At 38.4% G+C, this 15853-nt stretch overlaps 1 protein-coding gene across 4 annotated transcripts in view; it reads left to right on the forward strand.

Moving 5' to 3' along the window:
- Positions 1 to 15853, forward strand: part of SLC17A1 (solute carrier family 17 member 1) — a 98731-nt gene that overhangs the window by 22399 nt on the left and 60479 nt on the right. For all 4 annotated transcript variants that reach the window (XM_060403419.1, XM_060403420.1, XM_004019091.5 and 1 more), the window contains exons 9-12: positions 467 to 599; positions 685 to 832; positions 5517 to 5607; positions 12643 to 12779. In XM_060403419.1, the coding sequence (XP_060259402.1) occupies positions 467 to 599; positions 685 to 832; positions 5517 to 5607; positions 12643 to 12777 (507 nt within the window). In that variant the 3' untranslated portion in view covers positions 12778 to 12779. The remainder of the gene's footprint in view (positions 1 to 466; positions 600 to 684; positions 833 to 5516; positions 5608 to 12642; positions 12780 to 15853) is intronic.

The raw sequence follows: 15853 nt of genomic DNA on the forward strand, positions 1-15853 counted from the left end.
TGCCATTTTGAGACATTCTATAATGAATTTCCAACTACCCAGCCTAGGGACTAGCATGACAAAGGTCTTCTGAGCTCCATATGATTCAGTGTAATCTTCCACTAGACCACGGATTTGTTGCAAAGATTAACAGCAGCTGGTCCAGAATAAGCACCATATACATGTCTTCTATTATCATTATTATTTGTCATTTTCCTCAGGGACAGCATTTCCCATTCCCAACTTAGTTTTCCTCTCTACCATCTAGAACTTTCAGGCCCCATGATAATTCAATAGAAAACTAAGCAGATTGTGATGTCTGTTTCTGACCTCAAACTCTTTTTCTCTTTCTCTTGGGTAGCGTGAAATAATTCTGGGGTTGCATGTTGATTGTTTCCTGTGTGACAATACAAACTTTCAATACTGAATTTCAGTGTAGGGATTATTCCATTTCTCATATTCACTCACAATAACATTTCCTCCTCAGAATGGGCTGCTGTCTTCCCTCCCCCATTTGTTTGCCTGGATTTTTGGTGTCCTAGCAGGTTATATGGCAGACATCTTCCAGACAAGGAATACTTTCAGTCTAGTCACCATCCGGAAACTCTTCACCTCACTAGGTAAGAAATAGCCAATACGTTCAAGTATTTTGGGGTATCCCCCATCTTTGGCATGCACCTGACTGTTGTCTGAATCACTCCGTAGGACTTCTCCTGCCTTCCCTCTTCAGCCTCTGCCTGCTTTACCTGAGTTACAACTTCTATGCCACTATAATTTTCCTGATACTTGCTAATTCAACAGGAAGCTTTGCTATGGGTGGACTAATGATAAACGTCTTGGATATCGCTCCTAGGTAGGTTTTTAAAATCTCTTTCTTGTATCTAAGTTCTTAAGGATGTTTTAAGATTTCAACTATTTTGGAATTGATGGTCAACAGGCCAAACGTTCTGAAGAAGCATCGATATAGGTCAGACTTAAAAAGTATATATTGTCACTCCTCAACCAACAATTAGTAATATTTATTTTGCAACTAAGGAAACTGACATTCAGGTACTTGATTATCAGCCTAAGATCTCACCACTAGCTTGGATATTACCTAGGATTTTAATCCAGATCCAGTTGACAAAAACCTTTTCCTCTTTTTACTGTGCTATATGCCCTTTTTAGATATAATAAGTGTGACTAATGGAAGCAGTTCTGTTGTTTGCACAACTCCAGGGGACACTGTCCAGGGCTGGCACTTTCTGGAGAACATAGATCCAATATGAACAGAATTCTCTGAAGTTTTGTAAATCTGCGGCCTGGGGTAGAGAGGCAAAGATCAACCAAGAATATTCTAATCTGTCACAATTCTGTAAAGAATCTTGTCCATCAGATCTATACTAGGTGAAGGCCAAAGTAACAAAGACATGTATGCATTTGATTTATTCATTTTTGAGACTCTCCTTGAAAATGCCTGAAAGTTTTCTGACTACTTGAAATTATACAAAGACATAAAAGGATTATTTGATACAGAATACACAATGCCAGTTGGGCTATATGCACTCTGAGAAACAGGTAAATTAAAAATGTATCTACAAATAGATTAAGAAAATTATAAAGAGCTACCATTTTGGGGGCCTTCCCTGTTGGCTCAGGGGTAAAGAATCTGTCTGCCAATGCAGGAGATAGGTGTTCAATCCCCAAGTCAGGAAGATCCTCTGGAGTAAGAAATGGCAATCCACTCCAATATTCTTGGCTAGGAAATCCCATGGACAGAGGAGCCGGGCAGGCTGCAAGTCCATGGGGTTGCAAAAGAGTTGGACATGACTTGGTGACTAACCAGCAAGAACAACCATTTATTATTTTTTATGTGACATGCCCCACTGTGAGATAATATTGTCCACAAAGTATGAGAAAAGAAACCAAAGACCAGGGAAATGAATGTATGTAAAATCACATGATTAGTAATAAATAGAAGGAGGATAAATACCTAGATTTATCTCCCTCCAGAGCTGCCTAGATGTAGTCAATGCCTCCCTAGTGTTATTCACTAGTACCTGGTCAATAGGATGGGAAATATCTTGGCCAGCAATGGCTTGAATATCAGAGAACTTGACCTGCGTTGCATCATTCCAGTGGGTCCAAATTCCATGTTAGCCAGGTGATTTTGTAAGGTCACAGAAGATAGACTAATGTACAATTTGGAAATATTATTAGCCTCTTAAGCTAGATCATCGTTAATATTTAGGGCATATGTATTAATACATTATGTCACAAACAATTCTTAAACTTTTTAATTAATGAGTCAAATGAAACTTATTCCTAATGTTCCTAGTCATATACTTCCCTTGCTTTTAAAAAGAATTCCCTTAGAGGATAAATTACTAAATTGTCTTTCTAGGGGAATTTGATCTTTGCTAGAACTGAAAGTGAAAGTGAAGTCGCTCAGTTGTGTCCAACTCTTTGTGACCCCATGGACTGTAGCCTACCAGGCTCCATGGTCCATGGAATTTTCCAGGCAAGAGGACTGGAGTGGGTTGCCATTTCCTTCTCCAGGGGATCCTCCCAACCCTGGGATCGAACCCGAGTCCCCCACATTGCAGGCAGACGCTTTACCATCTGAGCCACCAGGGAAGACTAGAACTAAGGAATAGGCAAATGATTACATTTGTTTGAGTAGAACCCAGATGCCAAGAAAGAAGGTCTGGAAGGAAGAAGAGACACAGATGTGGTTCCATGAGAATATTGTTTGGGAAATGGAGTGAGATAGAGTGGACCTGGAAATGTAGTGACCATCTCTTTGGTGGGTAGCAAGAGTAGAAAAGCACAGAGGATTCTAAAGATGTTATGTGATGCATTAAGAAGGCACTGTTCATCCCCTTGACATTCTTAAAGGGAGGCTCCAAAATGTTTTTTAATTGCTTTTAATTATTTTTGACTGATGGATAGGTCATGCACTGCAGTGGATTGGCATACTGTCCTTCATCCTTCAGGGATCTTCCCAACCCAGGGATCAAACCCAGGTCTCCCATATTGCAGGCGAATTTCCCTCCATGTGAGACTAAAGTATAGTTTAGACATCTGAATCTTGTTCTGGTTCTACTGAATCATTATTAAATCAAATATAAATCAATTAAATTGAAAGTCTGCTTCAACAGCTATTTATACTTCCAAAATGCTTTTACCATGTGATGTTAACAGCTGAAGAAGCAATTTTAGAGCTAACTCCTGTCCAGGGAATTGTCCAGCATTAAAACCATCTCAGGGCTTTCCTGATAGCTCAGCTGGTAAAGAATTCACCTGCAATGCGGGAGACCTGGGTTTGATCCCTGGGTTGGGAAGATCCCCTGGAGGAGGGTATGGCAACCCACTCCAGTAGTCTTGCCCAGAGAATCCCCAAGGACAGAGGAGCCTGGCAGGCTATAGCCCATGGGGTCGCAAAGAGTTGGACATGACTGAGCAATTTTAGAGCTAATTGCTGTCCAGGGACTTGTCCAGCATTAAAACAATCTCAAGACTGTTTTCATTGCCCATATCAAATGCCTACCGTTTGAGGTTTGGATGGCATGAAGAATGGAGCATAAAAAGCTCTCACCTCAGGTTAGTGAAGCACTCCATATCGTGGATGTGTAAGCATTTTCAGAGGAACTGTCATGGCACTCAGGGCTCTTGACCCTGGGGACTGCGGAATCATATAGCAAACTGAATTAAGACTAAATGACTGTAATCACTCAGAAGACATTCTTTAATCACGGTGAAATTAGGGTTGCTATCAAAAGCAATGATAGATAACTCCCATTGCTTTGAAATTAATGTTTAGGTCAAAGGAGAAATCACATTTGAAATTAGAAAATACTTTAAATTACAATGAAATGTGACATATCATTGATAAGCATGTGGGGTGCACTTAAAAATCATACCCAGAGAGAAATGCATAGCTTTAAACTTATATATTGACAGACAATTAAGTCTTAAAATCAGTAACCATGTTTGTATCTCAAGTAGGTAAGGGGAAAAAGTAGCAAATTAAACCCAAAGAAAGTAGAAGGAAAGAAATTATGAAGATGAGGACCAAAAAAAACCCAAAATGATATGTAAAGCCAACAATATCAAAGTTGCTTCTTTTAAAATTAATAAGATCAAGAAAAAATTATCAATATAAGAAATGAAAAAGGGTGCATTGTAGTAAGTTTTAGCATATAATAAAGCAATAGAATATTGTAAACAATACTATAAATATTATAAACAATTTTTGAAGGCAAAAGTGACAGAGGCTCCCAAAGGCAGAAGTGGCCCTAAACCCAGGGATTCTACTGCTAAAATAAAAAAGGAAGCAATGAATACTGGAAACATTTGGTGGTTTCTGCCGAATCTGCACCTGTAGCTGCTCATAACCATAAATGTTCTTCTTCACATATTAAAAGACACTCTGCAGCTCCCCTCAAAAAGAGACAACTCAAATTTCCACCCTGTGACTACATACACCTCCACAATCCAGGGACTCTGGGTCCACTTACCAAGAATGTTTCATTAATCAAAAATGAAAGGCAGAGGTTCAAAGACAATCAAATACTATTGTAGTTCCAGCCTTAAGAGGGATGGCCAGGGGTGCATTTCAGGTGAAATTCTTGGACTGGAGCAAGAGGGACCAGAGCAAAAGCATACACCAGGGACTCTAGGCCCAAATGTGACGCTTCTTTCATCAGGAACCCATAAATAAATTATACATTCCCCCCCCCCCCCCACCCCCACCCCCCGCCATACTCAACATGTAAAGGTAGAGAAAGATTGGAATAGACCCAAGGAAATAAAAGACAAAAAGCCCTCACTGTCACAAAAGGGAAGGATTGAAAGCATACAATCTTTGGTGGTGAAATGTGTTGGGCAGGAAAGTCACAGACTTCCTGTCCTGGAGTGAACTAATATCTTGTTTAGACATATTCTGTTCTCCAAAAGGCACTTCCTTGTTCTTGATGACTGATAAATTTGACCCCTACTTTATGTGTTATTCCCTGTGGCTCCCCTGCTTTCTGCAGTGCTCATTTTCTGCTGAAGTTGGTTTTGGCACTCAGGATTGGCCAATCACAGTTGCTATAAACAAGTTTCTGGTTTCCTTGCCTGAGTAATCATTGCTCCTTGCCTGGGAACAATCACTGGGACCAGTAATTCTGGGATGGTGAGAAGAGGCCAGGTGAACAGAACCCTTCAATTTTGTATGAATCCAAACCAGTTCCTATTATCAACACACATCATCTTTGGAATTTCTCAAACATAGATTTCACAACTAGCTGGCTTTCACTCTTAATGTGCTTTCATTTTCTCAATATATTAATATTCTTTACTGTTAAAGCCAAGCTTTCTGACTCTGTAGTGTAACCAGAAAGTTACTTATATATCCATATACTTTTTTAGACATTTTAATGGAATTTGAATAGTGGGAATGGGAAATTTAGGAAGTCAACAGTTCTCTCTCTTAAACTCTCAATACATTATGGTTTTTTCCTGTAGCATTTGTATTACTTTACATTGGTGTATTGTCATTCATTTTTGTATAGATATTATGGATTTCTTAGAGGAGTTACAAATGTAATTGGACTAACAGGAGGACTCATTGCTTCCACTGTGACTGGAATCATCCTTAGTGAGGTAAGGAACATCAAGACATGGGTAGTTACTTTTCTAATATTAACTGTACAGAAAAAGAAGGTAATGCATATAAAAAATTGCAGAGGAAACATCATCAAGAGGTGAGTTATGAGATTCTGTGTCATATTAAACTTGGTCAAATCAGGCATTGCCTCCAAATTCACAGATGATACAATTTCTTTCTTGTAATATGTCAACTAATGATGCTGGTAACTTTAACTGTTGGTTATTGAAACAGAGGTAGACTTCTGTGCTTTTTAACAATTAATGTGTGCATTGATCAAAATAGTTAGCTGACTGGGTGAATGGTAATATAAGTAATAAGACATGGTTTTGTCAGGAAAGGAATGAAAAATTAGGAACAAAGACAAGTTTAAAGGACCAAACAATTCTATGAAGGCTGGCTTCTGCTTCCATGGACAAAGTTACCTGAAATTCTTCTTTTAAAAATACTTAAAATGCCTTTTCTGGTGTTGAAGGAAGATAACTACTAGTCTAGAATTCTACAGTCCATCAAAAAAAAAAAAAAATCCGCCATAAAAAATGGAGTTTAAATGCATCCATTTTCAAAAAAAAAAAAAAAAGAGGGAGATAATTCATCAAAAGTAGGCTAGCACTGAAAAAAAAAAAAAAGCTAAATGTAGTTTTTTTTCAGGGAAAAATAAAATTATCCCAAATGGTAGATTAGAGATATGAAAAAGAAAAGAGGCAACAGAGATGATAAATAAATGGGTAATTCTGAATGAATATTATATAAATTGATAGTATCATGTAAAGAAACTCAATTCCCAGAGCTGGTTGCCTGGGGGCAAAATCACTATAGTCACTATGGTGATTATTGGAAACCATTCCTCAACCATCACATTTACTCTGACTTTTCTTCTTAAGCCACAGATTATTTACCCACTAACTATTAATAATAAGTTTATTATTTATTAGCTAAGTTGGTAAAGAATCCACCTGCAATGAAGGAGACCCTGGTTTGATTCCTGGGTTGGGAAGATCTGCTGGAGAAGGGATAGGCTACTCACTCCAGTATTCTTGCCTAGAGAATTCCATGGACTGTATAGTCCATAGGGTCACAAAGAGTTGGACACGACTGAGAGACTTTCACTTTACTATTTGTTAGACTGGTTTATCTTTGACCAGGATTTATTGTTCTGATACGATGACTATTGTAACACCTGAATATACTTTCTCCAGCCCACTGGATTCAAATGGTTGTACAATCTTTGCCAACATAATTTGATGAATTCTGTGGTTCCAGAACCTAATAATATATATTCAAAGAAATTTAAGTGCCTTATCAAATTTTAGCAATCATGCTAAAGGCATGCCTGACCTTGAAAAGGGCTTCCCTTGTGGCTCAGCTGGTAATGAATCCGCCTGCAATGCAGGAGACCTGGGTCCAATCCCTGGGTTGAGAAGATCCCCTGGAGAAGGGAAAGGCTACCCATTCCAGTATTTTGGCCTAGAGAATTCCATGGATTGTATAGTCCACGGGGTCACAGAGTCGGACACGACTGAGGTCACTTTCACTTTGACCTTGAAAAAGAAATGTAAGAGAAAATTTCAGAGACTGGAAATGAAGGAAGGGCTTGATTCCAGAGAGGTAAATGACCAGCAAAGCCCCTGGCTGCCTTGGGGAAATTGCCCATGCTGGGTGAGCTATAGCTTCAGTTATTATGGACAAACAGAGCACAAGCAATAATACCCCTAAAACCACTCACAAAGAAGAGCCAAAATGAAAATGCTGACATAAAACTGTAATCACTAGGGACCATAAACTGATACCACTGCTACCATGTATCTACTAAGCTGAGAAATAGCAGTATACAGGAAAATCCTCCAAATGCTCCTTATCCCACAACTTTGGCAGCCCCCCCACCATCATGTGTTAGGATTTATGGTATCAGAAACGCTGACAACATCACTATAACCATGGAGACTCCATGGTCAGAGAGGTGGCTTCAATAAAAAAGAACTCTTAAAGACCAGAGTGTGTTTTCTCCTCCTGAGCATGTAGCCCACTCAGCCAGTTCAGCCTTTCAGTGAACTCATTTGGACCTTCTGAGCTGACTTTCCCAAAAGGTGGCAAGAAACGTGACTCCAGACCTGTCTGAAGTTGTCTCTGCCCAGTAAGGAAACTTGCCTCGGCCTCAGCTACAAAGGGAGAAGGAAATCTGAATAAAGACTCCTTTGAACATTTGAAACAATAAACCATTCACAAGGATTTGAGACCCTAATTCAAACTCTGTTGAAGAAATTAATTTCAAGTAGTCCACAGATGTCTAGAAAAAGTAAATAATTTTTTTTCTGAAGAAACTAACCCTAAAATTTATCCTCCAGAATTTCTTATGCATAAAGTTTTGGTGAATATGATTTCACAATCAAAAATTACAAAATGCTTGAGGAAATGAAATGTCATATGAGAGAAGAATAAAAACCACAGAATCAGATCAGATATTGGACATATATGTATATATTTAAAGAACTAAAAGGATTGAACATATAAGAAACATAAGGTTTAACAAGGAGTTAAATCTAACTTCTGGCAATTAAAAATATAAAAATTAAAGATTGGATTAAATACATCTAATGAGAGAATTTGTGAGGCTTCTGCTTCCATTCCAGAGAAGGCAATGGCACCCCACTCCAGTACTCTTGCCTGGAAAATCCCATGGACAGAGGAGCCTGGTGGGCTGCAGTCCATGGGGTCGCTAAGAGTCGAGCATGACTGAGCGACTTCACTTTCGCTTTTCAGTTTCATGCATTGGAGAAGGAAATGGCAACCCACTCCAGTATTCTTGCCTGGAGAATCCCAGAGACAGAGGAGCCTGGTGGGCTGCTGTCTATGGGGTCGCACAGAGTTGGACACAACTGAAGCGACTTAGCAGCAGCAGCAGCAGTAGCAGCTGCTTCCATTCACGGGAAAGGTAAGGAATTTGGACCAATTCTCTTAAGACAATTTAAAGGCCTGAAAATGTATAAAAACTTACATGCATAGCAATTTTACTCCTTCTATAAGGAAGCCAACAGACACCCAAGGTCCCATCTAGATATGGCATCAAGTTCAAAGTGCAGAATGTGTCCACCCCTTCATTGGGAGAGAACCCTCTATACCAGGGGCTACATGTTCTATCATGCTGTATATAATGGTAGCATAGCAATCCAATAGCTGCAATAAATATTTCCTTTCAGAAAAGGATTGGGAGACAAACAGAAACCATGGGTCCTTAGTTATGCTGACACAACCCCCAGGTGGCTCAGTGGTAAAGAATCCGCCTGCCATTGCAAGAGATGTGAGAGTTGTGGGTATAATCCCTGGGTCAGGAAGATACCCTGGAGTAGGAAATGGCAACCCACTCCAGTACTCTTGCTGGGAAAATCCCACGGACAGAGGAGCCTGGCAGGGTATAGTTGATGGGATCGCAAAAGAGTCAGACACAACTGAACGAATGAACACACACACACACCAATGCTGATGACACATTGCCAGGCAGACAGTTTGAGAGCCACATCCTGGTGAATGTTTGAATGTTCTTCAGTGAAGCTCTGAAGCAAATGAAGGTAGGGCTCGAGGGCCTTTGGAGTAGTCCCTCTTGATTAGTGTGTTTGGCATAGAGGAAGGTAAGTGAATCCATTTGTGGAGCAGAGGGCAGGCTGGGAAGTAATTATTGCAGATACAATAATTTTTCTGGTTCTCCTCTTGGGCATTTCCCACTTCCTTGAAGTTAGATATATTTCATATAACTTGTTTTGACCAGTGACACATGAGAGAAAGTGATATGTGTTCATTCTGAAGACAAGCATTAAGAATCAACAGACAACTTTCTTGTTTTGACATAGCAACTGGCAACAGTCAGAACAGCAACTGCAAATCCATCAACCAGGAGCCAGGAATGAAGAGACATGGAGCATGATCTCTAGCCAACTTGCTATGAACGTTGTTGTTGTTGTTGAGTCATTAAGTTGTGTCCAACTCTTTGTGACTCCAGGCTCCTCTGTCCATGGGATTTCCTAGGCAGGAATACTGGAGTGGGTTGCCATCCTTCTCCAGGGGATCTCCCTGACCCAGGGATCGAACCAGCATCTCCTGCACTGGCAGGTGGATTCTTTATCACTGAGCCCTGGGGAAGCTATGAACCTTTGGTTTAATAAAAACCAAATCTCTGCCATTAAAAGCCACTAGGATTTGTGAGGGGTTGGGGAGTGGGCATTAGTATCTATAGTATAACTCACTTTATCTTGACCTATCTGGAGGATCTATCCAGAGTGAATCACATTAAAAAAATATAGAAGGTATAGAATATGTGGGCTCAGGGAGAAGGCCCAACATACATTTAACTGGAGTTCCAAAAACAGAATAGGACAGAAGTTAAATTTGAAGAAAAAGTGATTGTTTTCTAGTTTTACAGAAAGACAGCAATTCACACCTTTAAGAAACCCAATAATGACAAGTAGGATAAACTGAAATCCACAGTTGCATACCTCATAGAGAAATTATTTATATAAAATACATAAATATTATATAAATAAAATAAATATATAACACACATACCTAAAATAGACATGTGAAGTGAAGTTGCTCAGTCGTGTCCAACTCTTTACGACCCCATGGACTGTAGCCCACCAGGCTCCTACATCCATGGAATTTTCTAGGCAAGAGTACTGGAGTAGGTTGCTATTTCCTTCTCCAGGGGATCTTCCCAACCCGGGGATCGAACCCAGGTCTCCCACATTACAGGCAGATGCTTTACCATCTGAACCACCAGGAAATCCCAAAATAGACATAGAAACATTGAAACTTGCAAGAACAGCACAAAAAGATGAAGTAAACATTAACCAGAGATGATGATATCAGGAAAAAAATGTTTAAGCAAAAATACTAGAAACATTGAGAATCAGCTACTTAACAGTAAAGTGAAAGTCGCTCATGTCCAACTCTTTGCGACCCCATGGACTATACAATCCATGGAATTTTCCAGACCACAGTGCTGGAGTGGGTAGCCTTTCCCTTCTCCAGGGGATCTTCCCAACCCAGGGACTGAACCCAGGTCTACCGCACTGCAGGCAGATTCTTTACCAGCTAAGCCACAAGGGAAGGCCTAACAGTTTCTTAGCAGTTTCAATTTCTCCAGCAAAACTATCTTGTTCAAGTCTTAGCTACTTACAAGATATGTGACCTGGAAACACTTCTTAATCTCAGTGTCTCTAGCTGTAAATGCCTAAGATGACATAGAAACTTCATGGAGTTAAGGTAATTACCACATCAGATCATTTATGGGAGTATTAGATGTTTGTATTCAATGCATAACAGCTATTAGTAGTTTTATTCTCATATACTTTTAAATCAGGAAAAATAAAAGTGTATTGCTAGCCATCCTATTGTTTACCATTCTGAAATGCTAGCAAATACACCTGTCAAGGAAACTAAATTATTGATATACACCATGTAAATGCAGAGGAAAAATATAACACTATAGACAGAGATTGTGATTATCTTGCTGGCAGGGAGTGGGGGGTGAAATCAAAGTTAGATAGCATAATGTGGAAAAAGCACAGTGTCAACTAACATTGCAAAACACCTATGAGTATTTTGAAAATTGTACAAAGTCCATATGAAGAAGACTGCACACTTATTGAGCAACATCAGTGAAAATATTAGAAGGGAGACGCACATTAAATTTCTAGGTTTAACTTCAATTTCAAATGACAATAAATTCTATTAATTTAAAATTATCAAAACTTTTATCATTAAATTTCTAAACACATGTTGGTTCTTTTTCTCTTCACTCTCTGTTTACCTATTAGCTATCAAATTTGGCATGTTTTAATTATAGAAACCATTATAATTAAATATATTTAATATCTCATTTGGCAAGAAACTTTTTTTCAACTTCTATCCTTAATTATATTTTAATTGAAACTGGTGATGATTTGGTCAAGTTCTGGAAAAAAACACATTCTTTATAATAAAGTTTCATCTCAAACCAGAAGAAATGGATTGATTTCTTTAAAAACACAGCGGTGAGCCCACTTGAAAAAAATAATTACATTCTGTTCTCATATTTACCCCCAAGTTAATTATGGACAATAACAAATGTAAATGAAGAAAGGATATAATAAAGATACTAAAAGTAAAATAGGAGTTAATAATTATTTAAACTTCAGACAGGACATCCATCCTTCAAAAGCATGACATCAGAGACCAAAATGCAATCACAATGCATTTTACATTTAACTGCATAAAATTTAACCTCAGCTGATCAAAAAGTAAAGGGCAAAGTAGTAAAACAAACCTGAAACATAAGTGAAATTTAATGTCATCTTTGAGTATGGATGCCAAAAATAAATTACCTGTGCATAGAATTCACCAATATATTAAAATATGTACAACATCATGATTAAGTAGGCCTTTTTCTAAGAAAGTGAAGTGGCTCTATTTATTAATAAAATGCATTAATGAAACTGATCATTTTAATAGGCTGAAAGAGAAAATGTGTCAACCATTTTTATAAATAAGGAAAGGGTATTTGATAAATCTTATTCAAGAGCATTGCTGTGTTTGTAATTAATCACCAACTTATTCAAGCTTGTAGCAACAAAAAGTGAAAAACAACTTTAAAAAGAAATAAGGGGTGCTCTTATAAATTTTATAAATCTAAACTCTGGATTACAAGTCAGTAACAGTTACAATACAGTCAAATATTTCCTAATATACAAACATGTTTATGGGATATTTCTGAATATAAAAGCATATGCATTCTTGGCCTTAACACTATATTCATGCAGTTTTATACATGAACAGTTACATGTAGGTAGACACAAACCATAAGTCAAAGGGTGGTTATCTTTGTAGAGTAGAATTTAATGGATTAAAGATCTAAATGTAAGATCAGAAACTTTTTGTTCCTTATTAAAATGTTTTGCCATGTTTAAGTGACCTGCATCAAGCCTATATTAATTTTAATACTACATTTTAGATGTTACAAAACATAATAGTTTATAATTGTTTGTACTTTAATTCCTCAGGATGCAGAATCTCCCTGGCTTAAAATCTTCCTCCTGATGATAGCCAATAACATGATAAGCCTAATCTTCTACCTTATATTTGGTAAAGCAGAAGTTCAAGACTGGGCTAAAGAAAGACAAAACACCTATCTCTGAAGGTAAGAAGTGTTTCAATTAAGGGCAGATTTTGAAACTGTGGATGCAGGATAGAAAGAAGCTAAATGGCCTCTGAGCAGACTGTGGTGTTGCTGACTGAGATGGGAAAAAATAAGGGGTGCAGGTTCAGGGGAGTAGAGGAAGCCAGGTAAAGTCTGAAACTATTTGACACCTTGATGAAATGGCATGCAGCCCAGTGGCTGTACTGCTCTAGAATCCTTGAGAGATATTGTGGCTAGCGATAGAAATTTGGGAGTATGGGCCTCTGTAACATTTAAAAGTGAGGAAGAGAGGTGGACTCTTGAAAGGGGAACTGAGAAGGGCCTTTGATGAAGTAGGAAGGATGGTTGAAGAATGTGGTATCTCAGAAGAAAACTGAAAAAGGTGGGAATGAGTACCCATGGCAAATGCTATCAAGGGGTCAAATTATGTAAGATTCTGAGAATTTATTAATGGGTTTGGCAAGAGGTACTTTAAAGATGATCCCAATTAGAATGGTTTTTCAAATAAATGATGGAGACAAAAGGTCTATTAAAGTTCAAAGGAGAATCTGATATTGTGCCTTTTTTTGTCTAAACTCCATCAGTGGTAAGTAAACAGTAGGAGAAATGTCCCTTTGTAGAATTAGTTTAGCTAATACATCAGCGAGAATTGATAGATGTAGAATATCCCTGTTTTACAAACCCCAGTGAATTAAGAGATCTAGGGTTGAGCATCAGGCTGTTATCACAGAGATAGATGTTTTGTACCTCCTGGTGCAAGAACACACCACCACCAAGGTCTTGCTAAAAAGATCAAAGTGAATGTGGTCAAACCTCTGGATACAGCTACTGTTTTGTAAAAAATACAGAGAACAGAGAATATGTTGAACTAAATCCTAAGGATATAATCAGCAAATCCAAACAGCTTTATAATTGTCTTAAACAAAGGAATCATAAAGAAAAAGAAGAGTGATGGAGGGGGAATCTCTAGATTCGGAGACTTAAAAGACATACCGTTTTTTAAAAATTGGTAAAACTAAAGTCTGTTAACATGTGTGGGTGATAAATCTATAAAGACATGCACAGAAGATGTTATACCAGTGTCAGGACAGTCATTACTTTTAGGGGGAGAGGTCATGATGAGGATAAACTGCATGGAAAACTGCTGGGATCCTGGTGATAGTCTGCTTTTCATGTCCAAGGTGATGATTAAAAGAGTGTTCACTGGGCTGAGACTTCAGGGTTTTCTATAGAGAGTATCATGCCGTCTGCAAATCATGACAGTTTTACCTCTTCCCTTCCAATTTGAATACCTTTTATTTCTTTTTCTCATCTGATTGCTGTGGCTAAGGAAATGGAGACAGCAAAATAGACAGCCCTCTAAAGGGAAGCAGAGAAATGGCATGGTACAGCAGGGAAATTTTATATGTTTGTTGTTTTAGAATTAGATGTAGTAGTATATCAGCGGATGGTATAATCCAATAGTGAGGTTTCACAATGCTGGAGAGAGAATGGAATGCACATGCAGAATTAAACCACTTGAATTACCTGGACATATACATACTATCTGAGACTCAGCTTGAAGCGGTGGCTGAGGCCCTGTCCACAGAGAACCCAGAAAGCATAGCACACAGGATACAGGTGTGCCCCGGTGGGCACTTGAGGTAGAGCTCTCCTTGGAGATGTGAGCTTCTGCAAGGCACAGCCTAATTGCTTTACTCATTCGTCATCCCAGGTCTTCCCCAAGGTGCCCTCTTCCTCTCCCTGAAGAAACTATCATAACAGAGACTGGTAAAGGGGCTCTGGCTAGCATGCACATGTATACATCACAGATGAAGAGAGGCTTGTCTTCCTGGTGCAGGACCCCTGGGCTGGGGAGCCCAATGTGGGGCTCAGAAACACTCACTCCTTTTAAGGAAACCTCTGACTATAATTATTCTCCAGTTTGTGGGTAGCCCACCTGAGGTGATGGGACTTGATTATATAGTGAGTCCGCCCCTCCTACGTATCTCATTTTGGTTCTTCTTTCTGCCTTAAGTTGTAGATCTTTTTCTGGTAGGTTTCAGTCTTTTTCATAAATGATGATTCTGCAAGTAGTGATATTGGTGTGCTTGTAAGAGGAGGTAAGGTCTTTCTACTCCCACATCTTAGTTGCTCTACAAGGTTTTCACTTAAGAGAGAAGTAGAGAGAAACTGAAAGAAAAGGAATCCACATTGGAAAAGGGTAAAATTACCATTATGAGTTGATGATACAATTGTTTACCTAGAAAATGTAACTGGGTTGGCTGGAAAGCTACAGAAAAAATAAGTGCATGCCGTAAGTTTCCTGACTAACTTATTAATACAGAAATATTTTTTCATGTTGAATGGCAATAACTAGTTAGCAAATTTATTGAAATTTATTTACTTAGCAAAATTATTGAAATGATCCAAATGATGGTTGGAGGAAAATTTGATCATTATTAATCCAATATTAACTTGACTCAGTTTGCTAGCACCAAGAAATTTCCATAAACGGTACACTCACAAAAATTCACAAAAATGCATTTATGCCCAAGATTGCTGATTAGAAATGGCAAAATTTTGGATCTGGATTTAAACATGTCTATCAGTGGTGTCTTTGTTATTACATTTTGTAGGTGAATGGAATATAAATAGCAGTTGAAAAATATGGGATCTCATACAAATATTTTAATATAGAAATTACTGAGGTCATTGTTATGATTAAGTACATAACAGCACTAGGATATATTTCATCAGTTCAGTTCAGTTCAGTCGCTCAGTCGTGTCCGACTCTGCGACACCATGAATCGCAGCATGCCAGGCCTCCCCGTCCATCACCAACTCCCGCAGTTCACTCGGATATATTTCATAGGCATTAGCAAAAGTTCCTCTTCTGTTTCCAAGGTACAGAGTGGGCACAGCTATGAAAACAATCACACTACTCAGACCTTATAAATCTTACTTGTTTGCATATATTTGATGTATTAAATACTAAAAGTTATAAGAGTTTTCCATTATGGTTATTTCTACATATTTATGTTTATGTCTAAGCAGTCATTATTGGATATTCTGAATTATATTACAATTTCCAA

Source organism: Ovis aries, chromosome 20 (assembly GCF_016772045.2).
Source record: "Ovis aries strain OAR_USU_Benz2616 breed Rambouillet chromosome 20, ARS-UI_Ramb_v3.0, whole genome shotgun sequence".
Lineage (NCBI taxonomy): Eukaryota > Metazoa > Chordata > Mammalia > Artiodactyla > Bovidae > Ovis > Ovis aries.